Source organism: Raphanus sativus, unplaced genomic scaffold, assembly GCF_000801105.2.
Source record: "Raphanus sativus cultivar WK10039 unplaced genomic scaffold, ASM80110v3 Scaffold0087, whole genome shotgun sequence".
Lineage (NCBI taxonomy): Eukaryota > Viridiplantae > Streptophyta > Magnoliopsida > Brassicales > Brassicaceae > Raphanus > Raphanus sativus.
The window spans coordinates 1-20,888 of record NW_026615409.1 but is presented as its reverse complement, the minus strand read 5'-3'; the positions used below and the strand labels follow the sequence as shown (position 1 = coordinate 20,888).

Sequence of the window (20,888 nt, the reverse complement as noted above, 5' to 3'; positions counted from 1 at the left end):
AATAATTTTGAATAATAAATATCTGATAATAATTTTTGCATCCACAATAATTTTTGTTTAAATATGAGATTTTAAATCACATTAATCATATAATAAAAAATTAGATTTTTTCTTATATATTATATTAGATTTTTTAAAACGACTATAAAAATTAATAAAAGTGTAACAATGAAACTTTTTGAACATTCTTTTACATTTTTGTTGTTATAAAAGATTTAAATGATCATAAAATCATATGAATATAAAGTATCATTTAATATACATTCAGAATTTTAATATATATTTTGATATCTTTTAAATCAAACTATATGCCATATAAAATATATAAATACATTTATTTCAAAATTTATATTGAAAATATATTGAGATCTGAATATTTTAGTTTTGAATATTTTTTCATATAAGATATTCTAAGTATATCATTATACATCATGGTGATATAATATTTGATTCTTACTGGTGTTAATTATTAGTTTATTATTTCTTGGTACCTTAATTTCAGTTAATATTATTATACAAAGAATCTATAATTCCTTATAATATGAAAATTTTATATTACTTGAAAAAGAAGTCAGTTAAACTTAGTATGGCATGATTTATAGTTAACATAAAAATACAATATATGAATGTAATATATATACACAAATGCCTCCCATGAATTTTAAAGTCATATTTATTTTTAACAAGACAATAATGTATTGTGCTTTTTCTTGTGATAACATATTTTAATAATTTGTAATTCAAATCCAATAGTAAATACAATGAACATTAAAATTTATTATTTCAACATAAATGGCTTTTTAGTTAGCAACATTATATACAAGATCCAACACTATATACAAAATGTAGAGTATAAGTATAACACAAAATTTTCAACCAAACATTATTAGCAAATTTCAACCCGGGTTACCAACTAGTTTATTTCTTAATTATGTAGTCTTCATATTTCTGTTGATTATGTCCTGGATTATCTTCTTCTTCTTTTTTTTTTGTTTTGTTTTGTTCTTTTCTGTCTAAATTGATTTTAATCATTTTATTGATAGATCGAAGTACAAATCAAGTTATAGAATTGATTTTCCCATTGTCTTTTTATTTGATATTTTTCCCATTGATTTACTGATATTTATTTTCTTAAATTCAAATTATATTCAATTGAATATTTTTTTTTAAAATGATGATGTAAGAAGGATGAGATCTGAGTGGTCTGACTCTGACCGGTCCTCTTGATTCCGTTTCATTTCATTACATTACATTACACCGAGTCAACAACGACCATTCTTCTTCCTCTGATTCTCCAGAAAAACCCTAATTGCATCCATCCTCTCTCATTTCTCACGAAGACAGCATCATGAAAGCTTAAAATCGAATCTAATCGAATCGAATCGAATCCTCGCATACCCACACACACAATCGCGATCCATCTCTAGGCCGAGAAAAAAAAATGTCGTCGGAGATCGAGGTGGTGGAAGAAGTCGAATCCAACCCCAAGGAGAAGGGCGAATCCAGTTCGTCCAAACCGATCGAAGACGAGAGCTTGAAGAACGACGTCTACACCGCCTCGGCTTACGGCGATTTGGAGAAGCTTCATAGATTGGTCGAGTGCGAAGGCTGCTCTGTTTCCGAACCCGATGGTCTTGGCTACTACGCTCTTCAGTGGTCCGCCTTGAACAACCGCTCCGCCGTTGCTCAGTACATTATCGAGGTTTTACCCCAAAAATAAAAAAGTTCAATCCTTTTAAAGAATTTGAGTATTGGTAGGTTTGAACTGAAATTGATTTGTGTTGTTTTTTTTGTTACAGCACGGTGGAGATGTAAATGCGACGGATCATACGGGGCAGACAGCGTTGCATTGGAGTGCTGTTCGTGGTGCGGTGCAAGTTGCGGAGCTTTTGCTTCAAGAGGGTGCAAGGGTTGATGCTACGGATATGTATGGATATCAGGTTTTTAACTACTTCCTCCTCTTTTCTTGAAATGTGTAGATTGTTATTTTTGTTTTTAATCCTATCAAATTTCCATTCTCTTGTTTAGTTATTAATGGATGCGTGTTAATAACTGTTTGTAGCCAACACATGTTGCGGCACAGTATGGCCAGACTGCTTTTCTCTGCCACGTCATCTCAAAGTGGAACGCTGATCCTGATGTCCCCGATAATGATGGAAGAAGCCCCTTGCACTGGTAAGGTCGCCGCAAAGTTGAACACAAGCTTGCCTTCTAGTACTTGTTACTTTCTTAATGGTTTTTCACTTTTTCGGCTTCTTTTCATATTTACTTGTTATTACTTAGGTTTGCATGCTCATTTGCAGACTGGAGAGTTGATTTGATTTGTTTTCTTTGCATATTGCTCCCCTAGGTTGTCCTAGTTGCCAAATTTGCTTTCCCTCGTTCTTTAGTTTTTTTTTCTTTTAATATCATGATCTGTGAAATATATATTTCTTTCTCCATTGAGAACTAAATAGACTTAAGTTATATTGGTTATCTTTTCTCGTACTTCTATGGAGATTTCTCATCTATTGCATGCATTGTTCTGTTAACCTCCAAATTCCATCGCTATTTTCATTAATTAAATATTCAGGAGACAGTTATAATTGTTTTTCTTCTCATGTTTTGAGAAATTCAGGGCTGCATATAAAGGTTTTGCAGATTCAATCCGCCTTCTTTTATTTTTAGACGCATATAGAGGACGGCAGGACAAAGAAGGTGGTTTGCAGACATAATTTTTCTTTTGACATCCTGCTTATTTATATTAGTTAGATTAGAAAACCAAATTTCTTTTTATAATCTTTTCTCCATTCTTTTTAATTATGTTATCAGGTTGCACTCCTTTGCACTGGGCTGCCATTCGAGGTAATTTGGAGGCTTGCACTGTATTGGTCCAAGCTGGGAAGAAAGAGGATTTGATGATTACTGACAATACCGGGCTTACCCCCGCACAACTTGCTGCTGAAAAGAATCACCGACAAGTTTCTTTTTTCCTTGTAGGTATCCGTTTCACTTTCTCTGTTGGGCACCAATTTTTAGCTAAACTGTTAATTTGATGCTTTCCTAGTGGCTGCTACTGCTAGCAATGTATGGTAGTTGAATCATTCTATTGGCTCGATGTTGATTGGCAATGATTTGCATCACATTAGACGTTTGCATACCTGGAAACAAATTACTGTTTGTAGCTGCACCATGTCAAGCTTCTTTGAACCTGGAATTTTTTTTTAATATTTAAAATCATCAGTATCATGCTTGGAAGTTTGAGAAAGTTATTTTAAATATTCTATCTGAACATTTGTCTGTTAAACACTCCATTGCAGGGTAATGCTAGAAGGCTGCTTGAAAAGCGGTGGGATATAAGCAGTCCCCTTGGAAAATTGTCAAAGTTGGGACTTGCTCCGTTTCTTTGGTTCATGATTCTTCTACTTCTGCTCATATATACTAATTCTGTTGTTTTGGGTAGTTACCTTGGCCTTCTTGAATCTCTTTTGTGTGCAACATATCTAGTAACTATGTTATGCATGCATGCTTACTTATTAATGATGAACCCTTTGGTCACTGCAGCATCCAATCTGCCGAAGCTAACAACTGGGATTGGTTCGCTTGCATGGTTGGGATTCCTTCTTGCAACAGCAGGGCTAGTTTTGTTTTACCGTTGCAGCAAGTACATACTCATCCTATCTTACTTAAATTAGACCTTTACTTCTCTGAAGCTATAGATTCTATAGTGAATTCCTTGTTTTTCTGTGTAGTAGTACGAAACTAAGGTTTTCTTATCGTTTTATATATAAATCTTTTCTGCAGAAAGGATCCAGGTTACATCAGAATGAATATCCATGATCCACAGACCATAAAAGATGATGTTGGTACCATTAACTTTATTAGTTCTCAAGTTTGAGTGATGCAATTGTCTATAGTTATGATTAGAGATGATCTCGAGCGCTGTTTTTTTCTTTTCAAGTGTCATTACAGTTTTCTTACCCCTTTACAGGAACCACTGTTGAAAATAGAGTTAAACAACCCTGCTTTGCTTGCTGGGAATTGGACGCAGCTCTGTGCAACATGCAAGGTACCTCCTCAACTTCCATTTGATGTCTGGTAAATATTAACACCAAGTATATAATCATTGATGCACATTTTTACGTCCACCTTGTTTCTTTTTGTTCAGATTATCAGACCTGTTCGAGCTAAGCACTGTTCCACCTGTGATCGTTGTGTAGAGCAATTTGATCACCATTGTCCTTGGGTGTCAAACTGTGTCGGAAAAGTAAGTACAGGTTCCATCGCCCCATTTTAGTTGCTGGAAAATATAAGTTGACAAAATAGGATAGGACGGGATCAGGCTTTTGATACTAACATTTTATAACTAAATCTGCATTACTCTCTCTAGTTTCTTTTGATTTTGTCATACGTTACTATTCTTCTCAAAAATGTTCACGACAATGTCTGGGTTTTATATTTGGGTATAGAAATCAACAGAGATGTTTCTTGGTGTCGCATTACCTCTTATATTTATTTTTGCTGCTAGTGGTTTCATCTCTTAGTTTTGCATCTCGAGCATGATACTGATATGTGGATTGGATTTTGTTTTCTTCACTAATCACTCGTGCAGAAAAACAAGTGGGAATTTTTTCTTTTCCTTCTGTTTGAAGTACTGGCGATGCTGATAACTGGTGGCGTCACTCTTGCAAGTATGTTTGTGTAATGGAAAATGCTCTTCAGAGCTTATCCCTGATATGTAAATCTAAAAAAAAATACTTTGAGAAAAAAATGTAAACGATGCATTATCCATCATCCGTGCAGGAGTCTTGAGTGACCCTTCAGCTCCTTCTTCGTTTGGAGCATGGATTAGCTATCTCGCTAGCAATCACGTTGGTGCGTTATCCTTTCTGGTTGTGGAGTTCTGCCTCTTCTTCTCAGTTGCTGTCTTAACTGTCATACAAGCGTCTCAGGTGAGCTCCACATCCTTTTTTTCTTATTTGCACGTCTTTATTCTTCTTATGATCTTAAACGGTACAAAGACTGTGTTATTCTACAGTGGTGCTAGAACTAACTAAGTAGACTAGAGAAGATTAATCTATTTTCATGATCGAATGTTTTTGTTCATCTAGTTTGAATATTATCTGTCTCCTTTTTTCCTTTACAGATATCGAGGAATATAACCACAAACGAAATGGCTAACGCACTGCGCTACAGCTACCTAAGAGGTCCAGGAGGTGGCTTCAGAAATCCTTACGATCACGGTTGCAAAAGAAACTGCTCGGATTTCTTGGTGAAAGGTTATAACGAAGATATCGAGTGTCATGAAGAAGACACAACAACACCGAGGCAAGAAGGTATCAGCATGATGCAGATGCAGCGGGGTTCTAATACTCAAAACGGTAATGGCCACGTTGCTATCGATGTAAACCCGATACATAAATCTCAGTCAGGACATGTTCATTCTTCCAACTGCAGCCATAACCATAGCAGTAAGTAAGTCCTAGAGTGATTTGCCGGAACCCAACTCCGACCTGTTGTACCTCCATGATATATTGTTATATGGTCGTGTGCCAAATGTTCTTTAAATCGAATGTGCATTTGTGTTGTAAGAATCACGTTTGTCCTCTTGTTGAGTTTTGATAACATCTCATTTCAAGTGAAGATAGCAGTTAAACCGAAATGTTTTCTGAGTATGGAAGTTTGAATCAATAAAATAGCTTTAATTATCTTTTTGTTTTAATCATTTCCAAATGCAAAATAAGCGTCACAACACTCAGCATTACAGACTTAATACTGTACATGTAACAACGAATTACAAGAGAATGGCTGACCATCTCAAATTAACTATCTGCACCAAAGTCTTGTGGAGGTTCCCATAAAAAAGGAAAATAATTTTGTTTTTCTGTAATGAATGTTACACGCCAAAATGAGATCTAAGTCAAAACCAATGAATAAAGTCACAGCTCACCTGGTGACAAAAAAACAAAAAGAACTGCAAGCTATTTGCTTCACTAGTCGCCAAATCAATTGTATGAATGTTACACAAAAAAGATGTAAACATATATGTATATATGTTTCTTCCTGTCTACAAAAAAATCTGAATCTGAAATCCTCTTAGTACCACAAGACAAAACCTGCAAAGAGAGATGACTTGGCTCAAATACTGGCATCCAAAAACTGTAGCAATCGGTAAGAATAATAGTTAATTTATAGTTTATGACAAGAGCATTGGATGTTAAAAAATGCAGCAGAAAGCATAGGTCGGTCTGATTAAGTCACTTCTATATCTTGAACTAGTGCACATAATCATAGAGGTGAGAGGCTCAACCTAACAATGGTTACTAGCTTTCTTAGTTCTTTCAAACCTATTCTTTTCCAGTTTCTAATTAGCACGAAATATCCTTTAAGTACATTGCAAAATAATAGATCTCAAGATTCCTCATATATGTACCTTGTAATGAAGCTTGATCAAGATAATGAGTGCCACTTTTTTTTTTATCATGTAGTAGTAGTATGTGATACATGAAATATATTTGCAATCCTCCTCTTCAATATCTCCTCAAACTGATCTGAAGGGATCCCATTTCTCCATTCTTTCGCTTCATATATCTCGTGAAATATCTGTAGTACTTCGTCCACGTGAAACCTTAGATCTACACTCATCAAACAAAAAACATATTAGATAATAATGGCCTGATGTGTCTTAATACAACTCGATTTAAAAAGCTAGATACCTCGTAAAGTATTGTCTGTCACATAATCGTCCCTTATCAACGCAGCAACATCCTCCTCACAAGTCCCAGCCAACTCGAGAATCACCACCGCGCCTTCTAGATTCTCCTGCCAAGTCGGCAGGTCGAGTCTGTACTCCATCATCGACCTCTCGTAGAGCACGGCACACGACAAAACGTCAAGCCAAGATTTCAGCTTCGCCGCTTTATCCAGTCCTTTCGATTCAGGGTTCTTCAGCCCTTCCATAGACTTCTTGATATTGCTTTTGGCGCTTCGATAGAGCTGCAGCACATCTGCGTACGGCCACGTTTTCAAGTCCACGTGGCTAACAAGCGCGTAGTACCACGAGAGCCTCGCTTCCTCGAAGTGCTGGAGAGCTAACGCTAAAAACACTTCTAGCAAATCAGGTTTTACTCTCATGGCCTCTTCGTACTTCTCCTTCGCTTTCGCGTGCTCTGTTAAAGCGCATTCATAAGCGGTTTGAACTTGTTCTCCGGATCGTAGGAGGCTCAGCCTCTTCCTCGCACGTGTCATGTGCACGTGCCCCAGCTTAAGCAGCGACCTCGCCACGAGCTCTTGGAACTGTTTCGCCGCTTTTTCGAAAGGTAATTGAGCTTCTTCCGATGTCACCACCTCCTCCATAGCTTCCGAGTTGAGCTTCATCCCGAGCTCTTGGAGGTTCAAGCAGGTAGTATCGTCGGAATCCGCAATATTGGCTTGGATCTTGAACAGCCTAGCGAACTCCACCATCCAGTCTTCGATCTTGCACCTCCCTTTCCCGTTCGCCTTCGCTTTGAATGAATCGGCCGTTATTCTCAGCTTCTTCATCTCCACTAATCTCCCGAAAAACGGATCCTGCTCGGGGCTAACTTCCACCACGTAGAACCTCATCTTTTCCAGAGACGATGACACCTCCTCGCTCATTCTTAGCTCTTCATCTGTTGTGATCGTCACGAGATCTCCTTCTTGGTCCTTGTACTTTATGTGAACCGCTCTCAAGCTAGGGAAACGCTCGTGAACCACTTCCCTGAGGTGAAAGAGAGTGCAGTTCAACGGGAGCTCAGCCAATCTCACGTCGTCAGAGTACACAAACTTCACACTCTTCTTCACATTAATGATCTTCTCAGCATTCTCAGCATCACTCTTCGCTTGCACTTGAATGCTTCTGTTCTTCTTCTTCACTCTCGCCTTACCTTTCTTAGCCCAAAGCGCGAGGTGGGCCGCAACGGGCTCGACGTAATCAGCAGGAAGCTCAATCGCCGAATCTTTAACCATCAAGCCTTTACCCTCTAACGTTCTCTTGAGCTTCACAGCGATCTCAGACGCCATGGGGTTGTTAGGATCGAGCTCAGAGACCAAACAGACATCTCTCAAAGCCGAGTCGAGCTTGTTCAACGCCTCGTAGCACCTAGCCCTTTTCAGCAGGGCCTTGGTGTAATCGGGAGCGATGGTTAGAGCCAAATCGCATTCGTGGATGGCTTTCGCGTACTCTCCGGGTTCGGAGTGCATGTAGCAGGAGGCCATGTTGGATCGGATGTGCGAGACTTCGACGTGGCTATCCGGGAGCACCTCTATGGCTTCTCTGTATTTGAGCATCGCGTTCTCGTAGTCTCGTCTTTGGAACAGCTTGTTGCCTGCTTCTTTTAATGATTGGGCCTTTGAGATGTAGTCTGGAGGTTGGAGATTTGTTGAATCGTCTGATTGATGATGGCTTTGGCTTGTTTCGGGTTCTTCTTCTAGCTTTCCCTTTAGCTTCTCCATGGCAAACAACTCTCAGAAGCAGAAAGATTCCGGAATAAAGATTACAACTTGGAACGGGACATGAGATGCTTTCTATGTCTTAATTTTCACAATGCACCACAGAAACGAAGGAAAATATATGGTACAATATTACGTGTTTTATAATTTACAACAAAAAGAAATGCCCTAAGGGTAGAACACGAGACGTGTCTACCTCTTTGAAATCGAGATCTTCAATCGCCGAGAGATGTGTGTGTGTGTGTATGTGGGAGATGATGATAATCTGAAACGGGTTTTTTTCTCGGGAAATGGATTTGTAAAATTTCTGGGTAGAAGGAATGGGAGGAGGAGGAGGAGGAAGAAGCGATGGAAAGAGAAGGGAGGAAGACGAGGAAGAAGATTATGAGACCATGTGAACGAGATAGCTTTGTCTTTTTTTTTTCTTTTTTTTTTTGGGCAAGAGCTTTGTCTGAAAGGCACGACAAAGGGTGTAATGGCAGAGCCAACATTTTAATAATATTATTCTATTTACATAATAATCTATTTAAAATAAATAAATGAGAAAGGGAAGAAGAAAGAATTAAATGACGTCGAAATAATAAGGAAAGTAATTATTCGAATCAAATAATCTCGTTATGGTGTAGGGACTCGTGTCGAATATGTATTTTTTCACATGAATTTTTTTTTTCCAGGAATATTATTCAGTGCTCTTTATTGTCGTAAGAATTTTATAATTTCTATCATCCATTTAAAGAAAAGAACTGTTTATATGTTGTTGCATTTTGTTGGTAAATGTTAAATTTATGGGCCTACAAAGATTAGTATGGGCTTCGACCTAGATACTCTCTTCATTCTCATCTGTGCATTTCTCTTTGACCAACAAAACAAAACTCAAAAAGTCTTTGCATGGGGAAGTTTATTTTTAAGTCTACCCTTATTAAACAAAGCTTGATTTTAATAAGACATCAATACAAAACCGTATTTTGTTACCAAAAAACTGGAATACAGTAAAAGATCCAATTTTTCAATATATTAAATTATATTGTAACCCACAACAACAGATTCTCTAATATATATTGTAAAAAAATCTATAAATTAAGATTGGGTAAAGTAATAAACATAATAAATTAATAATTTTTTTGGTCTCACATTAAGCGTTGTAAAATATGACTTAATTAGATAAAATAATAAGATGTAATACTTTGAAAACGTTTATATAAATATAAGATCTCATTTAAATCATAAAATTAATAGTTGTCATATATATAAATCTTATATAAATATATACAATTTTTTTGTTGTTTATCTTTCTTCCAAAGAAATTTTATCTCTAATCTAATTTATAATTTTGTTGAACTACATATAAAAGTGAACTTGTATTCTATGATATGTAAGCATCATACATAAAATTCATAAATAATCTAATAAATTAGTTAAAATTTATCTCTTTAAACTTTAACCAATATATAATATGAAAAATGAAATATTATTTTCAGTTTTCTACACTAAAAATATTGTTCAAAAATGTAAATCTAAAAAGGAATTTTCCTTTAAATTAATAACTCTATAAATTAATAAATTTATAGAACAAAGAAATAATTGTACTTTTTGCTTTTTATTTAAAATACAAAATCTATATTTATATAAGAACAAAAAAATAACTGTATTTTTTGCTTTTTATTTACAATATAATTATCTTTCTATTTTTTTTCATTATATTTTGCTAATATTTTGCTAATATTTGGTAAAATTATATCTAAAAAATATTTAAGTTTAAAAAAATATTTTGTATACACTAAATAATACAATGGAATAATATGAAAAGCAAATTTCAAAAATTTAATTAATATATACGTTAAAATCAACTATTTTTAATAAAAACTATATTCTAAAATAGAAAATCCAAAAATTTGATCCAAACATTATTGATTTATAAACTTTTTATTGTATAGAAAAAACTCTGAATAATTCTCAATTCTCGGTATCTTTTCATTCTTTTTATGTGTAACATGGTCAACACTGAAAAGAAAACTTTATCCTCGTCTGATCATGTATTTAATTACTGCAGAAGAAAGTAGTAGATTGGGTAGCATATGATCCACCTATGTGTTTCTGGATGATACTAGATCACTTTGTTTGTAAATGTGGTTGAAATCCTTTGTGGTTGCAATTCATTTACTATCTCTTTGGTTAATGATAAGTTGAAGTTGAGCCAAAAAATTACTGCAGAAAATAACATGCAGAACGTTTTTTGCATTTAAATACTAATCAACATTAGAAATGCATAAAAGTAACAATAATAAAATATATATGGAATTGTATGGATGATAAACCTATGTGATAAAAAATTGTCATGCATGAACAAGGAAAAAAAATAGGTGTGTGCAAGCTGCCTTTTAATTATTTTTTGAGTAACTGTTTTGTTTTTTACTTTACCTATAAATATTAAATACTAGGGCCGGCCCGCCCTACGGGCGGGATTATAATTTGAAAATAATTTAAATAGTTAGAGTAAATATTTTTGTTTTTTGTTTAATATCTTTTTTATTTTAAAATGTTATATTAATATAAATTAATTTTTATTAAATGAATTATGATTACTTTCTTTGATTTTATGATAAAAATGACAAAAAAATTTGTAATCAATTATTCATATATATATTATATATATAACACTTCACTTTTATTAATAAAATCAAGAGTTGACATAATCTTCCTTTGAAGATTTGTTATAATCTGCGAACTGAAATTATAGTATTTATAAAGAGTTGAATGAATTGTTGTAGCTTTGGCTAGGAAGATGTGTTCCTAACCAATAACCTGATTTAACTGAGTAAATATTATTCATATATAGCTTTTAAAAAAATAGGCTGGTAGCATAAAATTTGATATTGTTTTTTTATTGTTTAATATTTACAAATATATCTTAGGTTATATATTTATGTATTATTATCTTTGAGAAAAGTATATTCATGTTGTTTTTTTATGTTTCTTCAAACCCACATTAACAAAATTTTGAAAATAATGAATTCTGTAATTTTTTATTTTTTTATTACCAAAGTTTAGGCTAAACCAAAAAGATAACAGACAACCAACTATATGATGTATTGTTAGTTATAAAGACTATATGATGTATTGTTAGCTATAAAAATTATTTATGGAGCATTCGCTGTATTGTTAATATATGTGGTTCAATATTCAAATGTTAAAAATGTGAATTTTATTATACATTTTAAAATTTTACACTGATGTATCATGTTTTCTTTTCTCATTTGTTGAGATGGTGGGAAAAGTTGTTCGAACTTATAATACTACTTATTTTATCATGATTAATGATTTAATTAAGTTTGGACTTATCCAAGATATTTTTTCGTATTATATTATTCTTACTATCTTTTTTTACAATTTTTACTATCTATTATATTATCATTGTTAGAAATCATTTAGTAAACTTACCACCAATTTATAATTATTTTATATTGTCATCAATATTTTTATTTTTGACCTTTTTAAAAATGTTAGTCAACTGTACTTTTTTCATACATTTTTCTGAGTTTTATATGCATATTTCAGTTCATAATGATCATTTTAGGTTGCATTTAGATGCATAATTGCATATTACAGGGTTTTAAAGTGTACAATTGGAAGTTTTGGGGGCCATTGCAAGGTTATTTCTGCAAATCAGAAACATCTGAGGTCTAAACGAAATAAGATGAAACCACACGACCAGTGTTGCAAATTCTGGATACTCGTTGGGTCTAGATTGCATGATCAGAAATGTTTGGGGCGGCATCAATAGAACGTTTCTGCACGTGTTAAAAATTCAGGGGCCTAACTTAAAGAAGCCAGAAGACGAAGGGCCAGATGTGCAAAAGAGGAAGAAATAGCCATTAACGTTGCTCGATCTTCTTCTCGCCGGATCTGTTGACAACGACAATCCTTACCAGAGTAGAGCACGACTCCGGAACTTCAAGATGCCTTATCCATGGGATCGAGATGAGGATTAGTGACGGCTTGGGCGGTGCTATCACAATGGCGTGGAGCTTTGATTTCGGTGGGTTGCGTGGAGGAGATGCTTGGGAAGGAGAGGATCTTCGAACGCGAGCTGAGATCCCACGACAATCCACACGATGCGGAGGAGCATTGGGCCAGACACAGCCAAAAACACAACACATAAACAAAATCCAATAAAAATGATGCACAGCATTTAAATAAATGAGGACACGTGTTGTCCTGTGGTCGAACAACTTAGTGATGTGTCATCCTATGTGTCAGCAGGAGAGAACACACTGTACTTTATATATATAGACTAGTTTGTTTATTTTCCACAACTAAAAAAATCCTATTTAAAAGTAACTTTTCCGTTTTATATAGAAATTTAGTATAATTTTTATACTAAAATATATAAAATGATATATGTTGAATCTAATTTTGGACATTTTCTTAATGGGTCGAGTCAAGAGAATGAGCCGCATAAAGAAAAGCCCGCGGTAAAGATACGAGTTCGAAGAAGAAGTCTTCAAAAGCCTGGAAATCGCGGAAGAGGTTGAGAAAACAACAGAATGGAGCAACTATAAAGGAAGAGAGAAGATCGAGAGCAATACACAGTCGAAAACTCTAGAAAGAACACACTATTCACATTGACCTCTTTTCACATTGTTTTAGATCTATCCTTACTCGATTTCCTTTGTAGTATTGAATCTCATTTCCATTCATCGTAACCGATCTCTTATTCAATAAAAGTTTATTTTTGTCAATCGATTTCTGATTACATCGTTGTGTTCTAAGGATATCATTGTCTACATCTTTTTCATTCCACAATTTACATCACAAACACTATCAAATACTTAGTGTAGATTTTAGGATCTATAATATATTCTTTACATATATATATATATATATATATATATATATATATATATATATATATATATATATTAAATTTTATACAGTTTCACAAACACATATATACTTAATTTGATATTCTAAATTTTATATAGTTTTTATGTAAAACATATTATACAATATTATGTTAAATGAGGATTATACGATAACATATATAAAAATCGATAATATTAATTATATAGTTGAACCAAATCGTAAGAAAGAAAAATAATTGAATAAAAATACAAAAATAAAAGTAAAACAAGAATACTCTTTATAATTTTTGCAAACATGATGAATTTTCATATAATTTTAAATATCACTATTAAATGATGATATTTATTATTATTTTTGTTAATATGATATTTATTACTTATTTATAAGTTGTATTTTAGATATTTAATTTTCATTAATTTTTTAACATTTATATAAATATAACAATTTATTAAACTAACATGATTTGTATTTGTTCTTCTTGATTTGCTTCACTGGTTCAAAGCTTTTGCTTAAACTTTAAGCTAATAGTTTATAGGTCATCACAGTTTATGACTCCCCTTATTACATTACACCAAGAATAAAGTTTCTAATATTAAAACAACTATTTAAGCAGTGATGTGATGCATAGCTAGTCAGAAATTTTGTTAACCAAAAATAGTTTTCTTCGTACGCAAGAAATAAGTCAAAGTCTACAGAACCTAGATATAAAATCTTGATCTTTACGTAATGCATAGAAGCGGTTAGGTTGTGGCCGGAAATCAAACCGGCGACCTATATGAAGAGGCGGCGGTTTAACCATACTCGCAGCTAAAGATTTCCTCAATCTCTCTGCCTCCACACTCGTGATCCTCGCGAGCCCAATTCACCAAAACCATTTTTTCTCAAATTTAATCCTGAATTGCTCGTCGTGTTAACACACTTGCTTAGCTGCGTCTGAGAATTTAGGGTTCTGTTTTTCTCGTTTCTAGACAGCGGTGAAAAGCGCACCGGAACGACCCAGGGTGCGTCGTGGGAGAGCACATACACTTTCTCTTCTGATGATTGGGAACGGCGACGGAGGGTTTTGGGCTGTTTCTGGGATAAAACGTCTTCAAACAACAGAGAGGACATAGGACTGATGAACTTCTTGATCTTTCGGTAGCCGCCATGAATGCAGTTAGAGAGAGAGAGAGAGAGAGAGAGAGAGAGATAAGCGTTTTGGTTATTTAAATCGTTCTGTTGAAGATTCAAAGATTCTGTTTGATACACATGACCTCTATTTATGAAAGTTAATGCAAAGTTAATGCAGCGGTTGCAAACCATGTCCAGGGTCAAAAACTACTAGTACAATTTATGATATTAAATGCTAATTTTCTTATTTTTTGAACGCTTTATTTTTCCTTTTTTTCTGAGCAAATAAACAAGACTCCAAACCGAATTGAAACCGGAATGCCCGCCTCATCACCATAACCATGCAAAAACTAGGTTGACTAAGTTAAGTCCAACTGACCAACTATATCACAAGTTGATCCGAATATGAATAGTTTCGGAATGGGTTCGGCCCTTAAACCAAAATACTCTGAAAATCCAATATATCCAAACTGAACGCAATCGGATAATTCAAACGCCTCAGTGTAAATAGGCCAATTAAGAAATTACCACTTCTCTCTCTCTCTCTCTCTTTTTACTGGAAACTATTTTAATTCGATTGAATTCAGAGGAATCAAACCTTGCGGATGAACTTCTTCTTCAGGATTTTTAAAATGGACTCTAAAACATGAATCCATTTCCGTATTAGGTGAACAGAACAACATGATTTAATTTTGGTAGTAGAAAAATCGAATCTAAAACGTGTTTGCATCCCAAACCCGTCCACTACCATCCGACCACAAGATCCTTGTTCTCTTTTTTTTTGTTGCATTGATAATATACCAAGTTTCCCATTTCTTTTACTTGTACATAACCAAAGTCTCCATGTTTATTTTTATTTCCTTTGCCTCAAGAAAAGAAGAACAAAAATGGAGTCATCCTTAGTAAACTTCTGAGGCTTACTACTTGCAAATGCCGACCATACATGATACAACCGTCCACGCTAAGTAGAAATATATTGATGGTAATAGATACAACTACACCACAATCAATCACTTTGAGCAAAGAACAATTCGTAAAAACACTGAACATCATTGGAGGTTATAGTTAGCAAACTCACAGTCCACGAATTAGTCAAGGAGATACACTGTCAAGGCCACACCTACAATTTCAGAGAGATTATAGTTTAGAAGAATAATCATTTAAAAAAAAAATTCGATTATAGCATTTCCAACAAACTCACAGTCCACGAATTAGTCGAGGAGAAACTCTCTCAAAGCCACACCTACAATTTCAGAGAAATTATAGTTTGAAGAATAATTTTTTTTTAATTCGCTGATAGCATCTCCAATAGTCTCTGTATATTCTCTAAAAATTGGAGTATTTCTATATATTTCTACAATAGATTTTTTTTGTATAAGAAAATATACAAAGTGTGTTAGAAATGATATAATGAGTTCATTTTTCTAGAATACATATACTCCATGTAATTGTGTTTTGGTCACTGCATGTGTATATAGTTTTCCGTATTTTTTTCTTTGATCATTATTTATTTGTATATAAGTTCTCTTTTTTTTTCTTCAAAAGTGAAAATAAATTAAGTCTTTTTTTTTCAGGGACATACCAAGTTTTGTTTTGTAAATTCTCTCCGCTGACCCCATCGGCCACAGAGAAACGTACTTAATGCTATAAAGTGGATTAGCCCGAAAATGTATTACAATGCATGATCATAATTTTTAATACCTTCCGACTAATGCCATGGTGGACCGATATCATTTGTTGCGCATATAAACTATTTGATGAACCACAACTCAAACCTAGACTAGTCAAGTAGTAGTAGTGATAATTTAGTTCACAGAGGAAATCGAACCCAGAATTGATGGATACCACCAATTGGTTAAAAAAGTCAGATATCTACATTTGACATATGACGATGAGTCATCCACGGATCACAATGTTCATCTAAAATGATAACTGGAATGTAATGTTACACTACTTACTGGGACTTGTAATTCAGTGGCTTATGTTAATATTGTCGTTTTACCCTCCCTTTAATCCAAATCCGATGTTATGCATTTTGTTAACAAACCAAAAATACTTTTGTTGCTCTTTTTAGATATAAAGAAATTTGGGATATGGTCCTTATAAACAAATACGTTCAAGATTTTATTATCTTTGCTTTTATAAAAATGCCAAGTTGACGGGCAAATTCAAGATTCTGGTCCACAATTGTGGTTTTCAAAATCGTTTTTGGTCTACCTTTTGTTTCAAGTTTGCCGTCTACTCTATTATATAAGCTCTTTTGTCCCATAATTTTCATCAAACCCTTTTTTCTTCTGAAATCAGTGCAAATAATGGAAGAGAAGCCAAAGTTCAAGACTGTCCAAGAGGTGGTTGCAGCCAACGAAGGACTACCAGAAAGATATCTCCAACAACTCACCGGAGACCATGAAGATCAGCCTCTTAATGGTCCAGTGCCTGAGATGGATATTCCATCCATTGATCTCAGTCTTCTACTTTCTTTTTCCGAAGAAGGTCAACAAGAGTTGAGTAAACTTCACTCGGCGCTCTCTAAATGGGGAGTTGTTCAGGTTTGACAATTTTAATGAATCTAATCTCTTAGCATGTGCAACTGAAACATTCAAACAATATTACTCTGTTGGTAAAAGAAAATAACCTTCAAATACAAATTTAGATACACAGTTACACACATATTAAAAAGGGCTTGTATATAATTAAAGGAAAAATCACATTTAAAACCTCCAAAGTGGTCATTACTCCTATTTTAAACCTTCAAATTTAAAATTTCTAGAATAAATTTTCAAATTAGTAACACTCTTAACAAAAACTATGAAAGTGGCCCACGTGTGTTCTTTATTATCATGGTGAAGATAATTATAAACATCGTTGACGTGATATGCTTAACTCAATTAGTTTAACTTAAATATATATTTTATTAAAATAAATAAATTATTATTTATTATTATTTATTTTTATTTAACTATAAATAAACTAATTTAAAACCTCTAATTGGCTTGTTATGTAAAACAGTCGTAAAAATCTGAAAAGAACAAAAATGTTTTTTTTTTCTAACAAAAAAAACTCTAAAAAATTTGTGTATGTTAGAGACTATATAAAGTAGTGACATTATTAATAAATCTTCTTAATCCATATTTATATGTTCTAATGTGTGGTGCTTCTTCAGTTTTTTGTGTGGATCTTTCTAAAAATTATAGAATAATCGTTTCAATTTAATTTGATTTGTAAGAGTAAAATAATTTTAGGTCGATATATTTTTTGTATACAATTTTTTTATTATGATAAATTTTATTTGTTCACATTGTAGCGAAGAGTACACAATGAAAAAAATAGTTTATTAAAAAGAGAAAATTTAATAAAGCATATGTTGTTTAAGTAAAATAAACTGAGTTAATCATCATGTCAATGGTGTTTATAATTTTGTCCACCATAATAATAAAGAAACACCTAAGCCACCATTTTTATTATTTTGTAAGAATGTTATAATATGAAAGTTTATTATAGAAATTTAAATTTTGAAGGTTTAAAGTGAAGTCATGACCACTTTGAAGGTTTTTAATGGAATGTTCATAAAGAACCAAATTTACTATGTTGTGATTGGTAGTTGATGTAGGTGTTGTCCACAGTCCTATTTACTTATACATCAATAAATTAAGAGCAATTAAGCTTTAAGTTTTTATTTAAACCACAATTCTTGAAATAACGTATAGTTGTATAAATGTTTTGCATAGCCAAATATCCAAAGCATTTTTTTAAAAAAAATTTCTATAAAATTTACATAATAAAATCTAAATCCACATCAAAAAGTTTACAAATTATTCTTTACAGCAAAATGTTAAACCTACGGACATTACCAATCGGACCCTACATTACATATACACTTAATAAATAAATAAAAACTATGAACACAGCGTATGATATTTTATTGAAGCAGGTTATGAATCATGGAATTACAGAAGCGTTTCTCGACAAGATCTACAAGCTAACGAAGCAGTTCTTTGCGCTTCCGACAGAAGAGAAGCAGAAGTACGCAAGAGATATTGGCAATGTCCAAGGATATGGAAGCGACATGATTTTTTCAGACGACCAAATTCTCGATTGGATCGACCGTTTGTTTCTCACTACTTACCCTGAAGATCAGCAACACCTAAAATTCTGGCCTGAAGTCCCAACCGGATTCAGGTAAATTCCATACGTTTCAGTTTCATCATGGTTCACTCATTTGCCTTTGGTGATTATGACAAACGTTTCTTCAGGGAAACGTTGCATGAATACACAATGAAGCAACCTGCAGTGATTGGACAGTTCTTTAAAGGCATGGCTTAGATCGTTGGACTTGGAAGATAAGTCTTTCTAGAGATGCATGGAGAAAATGCTAGGATGGATACAAGGTTCAACATGTATCCTCCATGTCCAAGGCCGAACATGGTTATTGGGCGAAACCACATGGTGATGGCTCAGCTTTTACTCTTCCTTACCAGACAAAGATGTGAAAGGCTTCAGTTCCTGAAAGATGGGAAATGGTATAAAGCTCCAATAGTCCCTGACACAATTCTGATCAACGTAGGAAGATCTGATGGAGGTAAATAATATATCAATCATGTAGATATGAAAATTGAAATAATGATTGATGGAGAATGAGCATATATAATTATAATCTCTCGTTGGTGTTCAGATAATGAGCAATGGGATCTACAAGAGCCCAATTCATAGAGTGGTGACTAACAGAGAAAAAGAAAGGATATCTGTTGCAACATTTTGCGTACCGAGTCCAGACAAAGAGATTCAGCCTGTGGAGGGGCTTGTGTCTGAGACAAGGCCAAGATTGTATAAAACAGTTAAGAAGTACGTGGAGCTGTACTTCGATTCTTATCAACAAGGTCTGAGGCCTATTGAAGCTGCACTAATCGAAAGAAAATTCAAGTCTCTTCTGTAATTTCTATTACTTAAAAAATAAAAAATAAAATAATACGTTGCTTTATCTGTTTTGACATGTGATGCTGGCATGCTGCATTGTACTGGATTGCATTTCTTGAGACAATAAAGATTTTTGCGCACATATTTTATTATAATTTTTCCCCTTCAAAACTACAAGAATAAAAATATTTTGGAGTTTAATTTTTAACGAAATCATAATATGTATAGTATAAAAGTTTGTTTTAATTTTGTAACTTTTATTAATAAATGTTTTAATTGCATATGTTATTGGGAAGAGAATACATGATAAAAGGAAACTAAAAAACAAAAATTAATAATATCAATTAGATAATAATTTTTGTTTATAAGTATATCTTTATAGTTAACTGTCCAGTAAGAATTATTTTTTCACTAATAATATAGAGGACTGCTCCTTTGATATTTATAATTCTCTTTTAGATGATGTATTTATTTTCGGAAAACAGAGCTGCTACCAAATGTCTTTGAAGTAACTTCAGAATGTTCAGAAGCTCTTGAAATGATGCTTTTGTCATGCCAGTTCAAGTTTTCATAAGACTACAATGAAAATGACAATGAGCTTGCACCCAATAACCAGCGTGTGTTTTAGTCTCACTACACACATGATCGTAAAGTTGACTGTTGAAAAGTAAGCTTTTGAGAGAGGGGACTTTCTCTTTCTTCCAAAAGTCCACAAGTTGTTGGAACCAACATTTAGTGTCCCCCACGACTTCATTATTAGTTGACTGCATTTTTGAAACTTGGATACTTGTAATATCTCGAGTTATGATATATAACAAAATATTTAAGAAAAACAATTTTGGTTACATATGTCATCAAAGTTGATTAACTTTTCTGTACATATCATCATTTAAAATTCTAAAGCTAAGTATGTTTGGACTTGAATAGCGAAATGACAAATGACCTAACTGAAAGTGATCGCAATACCGTGTGAATGAGGTCAAAATACTGAAAATATATGAGTGGTAATTTTAGAGTCAGTAAAACAAAATTCTATTCTTGAAAAAAATAACTCAAGACCCGGATCGGATGTGGATGGTCTATTACCCGTGGGAGACGTGGATGGTCCATTACAAACCTACTTTCGTATATACCTTCAACTTCCTTCCGTTTCATTTGGTTTACCCGTTGCAGCATGAAGCTCTCTCTTTCGCTTGCTGTCAATGCTCTCATTCTTCTTAAAGCTCTCGTAATGATCTCTGCTCAAGCCAGGTTTTCAAATGAGACTGACATGAAAGCTTTGCTTGAGTTCAAATCTCAAGCTGCGAAAAAACAGAAGGGAGGTTTTGGCCTCATGGAACAACTCCTCTCCACTCTGCCAGCTGGATTGGAGTCAGATGTGGCCGCAGACGAGAAAGAGTTTCAAGTCTAGACCTCGGAGGATTCAAATTAGCCGGTGTGATCTCACCTTCCATTGGTAATCTCTCTTTTCTCAGATCACTTAATCTTGGAGACAACTCTTTTGTTGGCACCATCCCTCAAGAAGTTGGAATGCTATTTAGGCTTCAGTA

The 20,888-nt window shown here is 33.7% G+C and overlaps 2 protein-coding genes and 1 pseudogene across 3 annotated transcripts; 2 read left to right on the top strand and 1 right to left on the bottom strand.

Moving 5' to 3' along the window:
* The first annotated feature begins 1,204 nt into the window (after window positions 1–1,204).
* Window positions 1,205–5,687, top strand: LOC130494232 (protein S-acyltransferase 24-like). The gene is made up of 13 exons (XM_056995944.1): window positions 1,205–1,702; window positions 1,800–1,940; window positions 2,063–2,175; window positions 2,618–2,697; window positions 2,812–2,975; window positions 3,300–3,438; window positions 3,544–3,643; window positions 3,784–3,841; window positions 3,971–4,048; window positions 4,148–4,246; window positions 4,592–4,670; window positions 4,783–4,931; window positions 5,126–5,687. The coding sequence occupies exons 1-13, from the start codon at window positions 1,442–1,444 to the stop codon at window positions 5,456–5,458; spliced, it is 1,794 nt and encodes a 597-aa protein (XP_056851924.1). The 5' UTR covers window positions 1,205–1,441; the 3' UTR covers window positions 5,459–5,687.
* A 153-nt stretch (window positions 5,688–5,840) lies between these two features.
* Window positions 5,841–8,912, bottom strand: LOC108847442 (protein PHOX3). 2 transcript variants are annotated; one of them, XM_018620685.2, is made up of 3 exons: window positions 6,696–8,912; window positions 6,413–6,614; window positions 5,841–6,138 (listed from the first exon to the last, which is right to left on the bottom strand). In XM_018620685.2, the coding sequence occupies exons 1-2, from the start codon at window positions 8,452–8,454 to the stop codon at window positions 6,460–6,462; spliced, it is 1,914 nt and encodes a 637-aa protein (XP_018476187.1). In that variant the 5' UTR covers window positions 8,455–8,912; the 3' UTR covers window positions 5,841–6,138; window positions 6,413–6,459. The 2 variants fall into 2 exon arrangements, with proteins under 2 accessions (XP_018476187.1, XP_018476185.1); XM_018620683.2 differs by having other exon boundaries at window positions 5,841–6,095.
* Window positions 8,913–16,510: 7,598 nt separating this feature from the next.
* On the top strand, window positions 16,511–20,749 carry LOC130501053 (codeine O-demethylase-like; annotated as a pseudogene).
* Window positions 20,750–20,888: the final 139 nt, after the last annotated feature.

What these genes read in the sequence shown, in the direction of transcription:
- LOC108847442 (XM_018620685.2), bottom strand. Translation starts at nt 8,454, where the DNA reads ATGGAGAAGCTAAAGGGAAAGCTAGAAGAAGAACCCGAAACAAGCCAA. An exon ending in GACAGACAATACTTTACGAG is followed by an intron (nt 6,615 to 6,695) that starts GTATCTAGCTTT and finishes TGATGAGTGTAG; the next exon opens with ATCTAAGGTTTCACGTGGAC.
- LOC130494232 (XM_056995944.1), top strand. Translation starts at nt 1,442, where the DNA reads ATGTCGTCGGAGATCGAGGTGGTGGAAGAAGTCGAATCCAACCCCAAG. An exon ending in TTGCTCAGTACATTATCGAG is followed by an intron (nt 1,703 to 1,799) that starts GTTTTACCCCAA and finishes TTTTTGTTACAG; the next exon opens with CACGGTGGAGATGTAAATGC. An exon ending in AGCTCTGTGCAACATGCAAG is followed by an intron (nt 4,049 to 4,147) that starts GTACCTCCTCAA and finishes CTTTTTGTTCAG; the next exon opens with ATTATCAGACCTGTTCGAGC.